The 2,833-nt window shown below is 45.5% G+C and overlaps 1 protein-coding gene across 1 annotated transcript in view; it reads left to right on the forward strand.

Annotated features, from left to right (window-relative positions):
• LOC145406813 (homeobox protein dve-1-like) overlaps positions 1-650 on the forward strand; it is a 296,902-nt gene extending 296,252 nt beyond the window's left edge. The window contains exon 14 of the mRNA XM_080277909.1: positions 375-650. Coding sequence (XP_080134035.1) covers positions 375-650 — 276 coding nt within the window. The remainder of the gene's footprint in view (positions 1-374) is intronic.
• Positions 651-2,833: the final 2,183 nt, after the last annotated feature.

Genomic DNA, 2,833 nt, shown 5'->3' on the forward strand with positions numbered 1-2,833 from the left:
TTGTGGACTGTAGGCTAAAGATGTCCTTTTCCCGCTATCCCCAATCATTTTTTTTTTTTTTTTTTTTTTTTGAGGGATCGGGAGGGAGTTGGAGGACGTTCCTTTACCTGGACAGTAGATCTGCCCATATCAGTGTCACCGCGTTAAAGCGTCCCTCTCCAGAACAGTGAGACATAATATTAGTGAAGGACAGGTGGGAGGCATATTATAGATACATGGGAAGTGTGAGAGGTATACCAATTATCCCTCTCGGCAGCAGCAGGTGCATGAAAGTATAATAAAGATGTAGATGTAGAACAGGTGCAAGACATAATACAAGTGTCAGACAGGTACAACACAGGTGTACCAATTAACCCTGTCCTCGGTGCCAGCAGGTATCCCCATTCTCGAGCGGCCTGGGCAGCAGTGGACCCCCCGAGGAGAGACGCAAGAGGAACCGCACCTTCATAGACCCCGTGACGGAGGTGCCGCGGCTGGAGCAGTGGTTCGCCATCAACACCCACCCCAGCCACAACCTCATCCTCAAGTACACGGACGAGCTGAACCGCATGCCATACCGCCAGAAGTTTCCAAAGCTGGAGCCCAAGAATGTCCAGTTTTGGTTCAAGAATCGGCGCGCCAAATGCAAGCGACTCCGAGTGTCGATGTAGGACGACTTGGACCCAGCGGGGCGGGGTGGCAGTGGTGGGCCTTGCTGGGGCGGGACGGGCCGGGGCTGGGGCGGGGCTGGGGTCGAATGAGGGGGAAGGGAGACAGTGATGAGAGAAAGGATTGAAGAGTCCTGTGATTGGTTAAAAGAAAGTGTTAGCGATGTTCCCAAGTTGAACCAAATCTTGTCGTCACGTTAAATCATCACCCTAAATATTTTTCTTCATTACCAGTGGGGAGGATGGGACCCTGATACGGGAAAATAGAACATTCAAAAGAGATATTCACTTGCATTGTAATCCTGTTTACTCTTATTTGAAAGGGGGTGGTTAGGATCCAGAGACAAAAACTCAAAAGTACATCTTTGTCATAATCATAATCCTGCTTCCATATTATACTCGTACATTGGGTGGGTAGATTCCAAAAACAAGAAAACTCCCAAAACAGATACAATCCCAGTCGTATTCCTCGTGTCATAAACTGGGTGGCTAGGATGCGGAAATAGGAAAAAACCTTAACAAACTTGATCATCGTAAATCTGTTCCCTCTGTTATAAACGGGACTGGTAGGATCGAAAAACTGAAGAAAAAAACAGTACGAATAGAACAATGATCGCTTACAATCAGCGAAAAGCCGGCCACACCTCGATCCACTCGTTGTACAACCCTTCGCCTCATTGGTACCAAGTTTTGTACACTCGAAAATTTCACAAAACAAGATATTACGTCAAACGATAGATAGACAGATTGATAGATTGACGGAAATACGACATCCCTTTTTATCTCGGGGCTGGCTGTGATGTTTTAACTCCTTCAGTACGATGACGTCTTTTATTGTTTACGTTTGTCACTACCAGATAATTGTACTCCATTCGCTGAAGACCAGTTGAGGTGAAACCGTTTATGAAGACTATTCCTTCCTCCCCTGCCCCGCGTTCGAAAATTCTCCCGACATGAACAAAAGCCTCTGGATACTAAGATAAATTGAGGCATCATCGTAGTGAATTGGTTAAGCCTTCCAGCGGCACAGAGACGCATCCTCAGCTCCATCTCTCTGTTCACGGTAAGAGCGAAATGTAAACTTTCTTTTTCTTCTCACTCGCTGCGAATATCGGTAAAACGAAAGTTCAGTCCGTGGTTGCTTTTTGTTTTATGCCGAGATGATGAATTAGCAGTGGACTGTGAATCGCTGAAATACAGGTGGAATTTGGTGTTATTGTAGTTCTGCTGGTGTGATGTGGATTTATGGTGTGGTGGTGTGGTGTTTTGGTGACATGGTGTAATGCGGTCTTTGAAGGGATGGTGTGATGTGATGTTTAGGTAAAGTGGTATATTGTGGTATTACAGGAGGTGGTGTGATGTGGTGGTGTGGTATGGTCTGGTGTGGTAAGTGTTGTGATATTCTGATGAAAGTGGTGTGGTGCCAGTTTGTGTCGTATGTGCTGGTGGTGTAATGAGTCAGGTGAGGTTAGTGAGGTGTGTGATGTCGTGGTGATATGATGCATTGTTATGGTTACAGTAGGGGGTATGGTATGATATGGTATGATGTGATATGGTGACCAGAGGGTGTTATCATGGTGTGGCAGTGGTGTGCTGTGGCGATGCGGTAAAATCAATATGATGTATCATTGAGGTATGGTGTGGTGGGATATGGTGGTCATGGTGGTCTGGGTCAGTGTGATGTTCTGGTACATTATGGTGGAAGTGTGGTGTGGCCTTCTAATTATACGGTGTGGTGTTGCAGAAATCCCACACAATTCCTTGGTGCAACATCGGTATTCAAGAGCAACAGTAACAACACTGTGAATATCGAAAAGGTAGAGGTGTGAATGAGTATGGTGTAATTCTGTGGTATGATATAACATGGTAAGGGCCAGGTATTTATCTTTGGTGCGGCAGGTAAATGCAGCAACATTGACAGCATCACAATATCGATGAGTTAGAGGTGTGTGTAAAATTACCATGGTGTGATTCTGTGGTATGGCATGCTATGGCAGTATGGTATAGCCCTGTGACGTAATACTATTACGGTGTGTTGTAGCAGAGACGAGACACAGTTCTTTGATATCACTACTTGAGTAAAAATGACGAGTGTGGTTCTTTGATGCGACATTGTTAGCAACGCTGATACCACCACGATTATCGAAATGTTAGAGGTATTAGTAGAGTGGTAAGTGGCGTGATGA

The sequence above is a fragment of the Coenobita brevimanus genome, chromosome 71, assembly GCF_032717465.1.
Source record: "Coenobita brevimanus isolate Jiangsu-jjx chromosome 71, ASM3271746v2, whole genome shotgun sequence".
NCBI classification, from domain to species: Eukaryota; Metazoa; Arthropoda; class Malacostraca; order Decapoda; family Coenobitidae; genus Coenobita; species Coenobita brevimanus.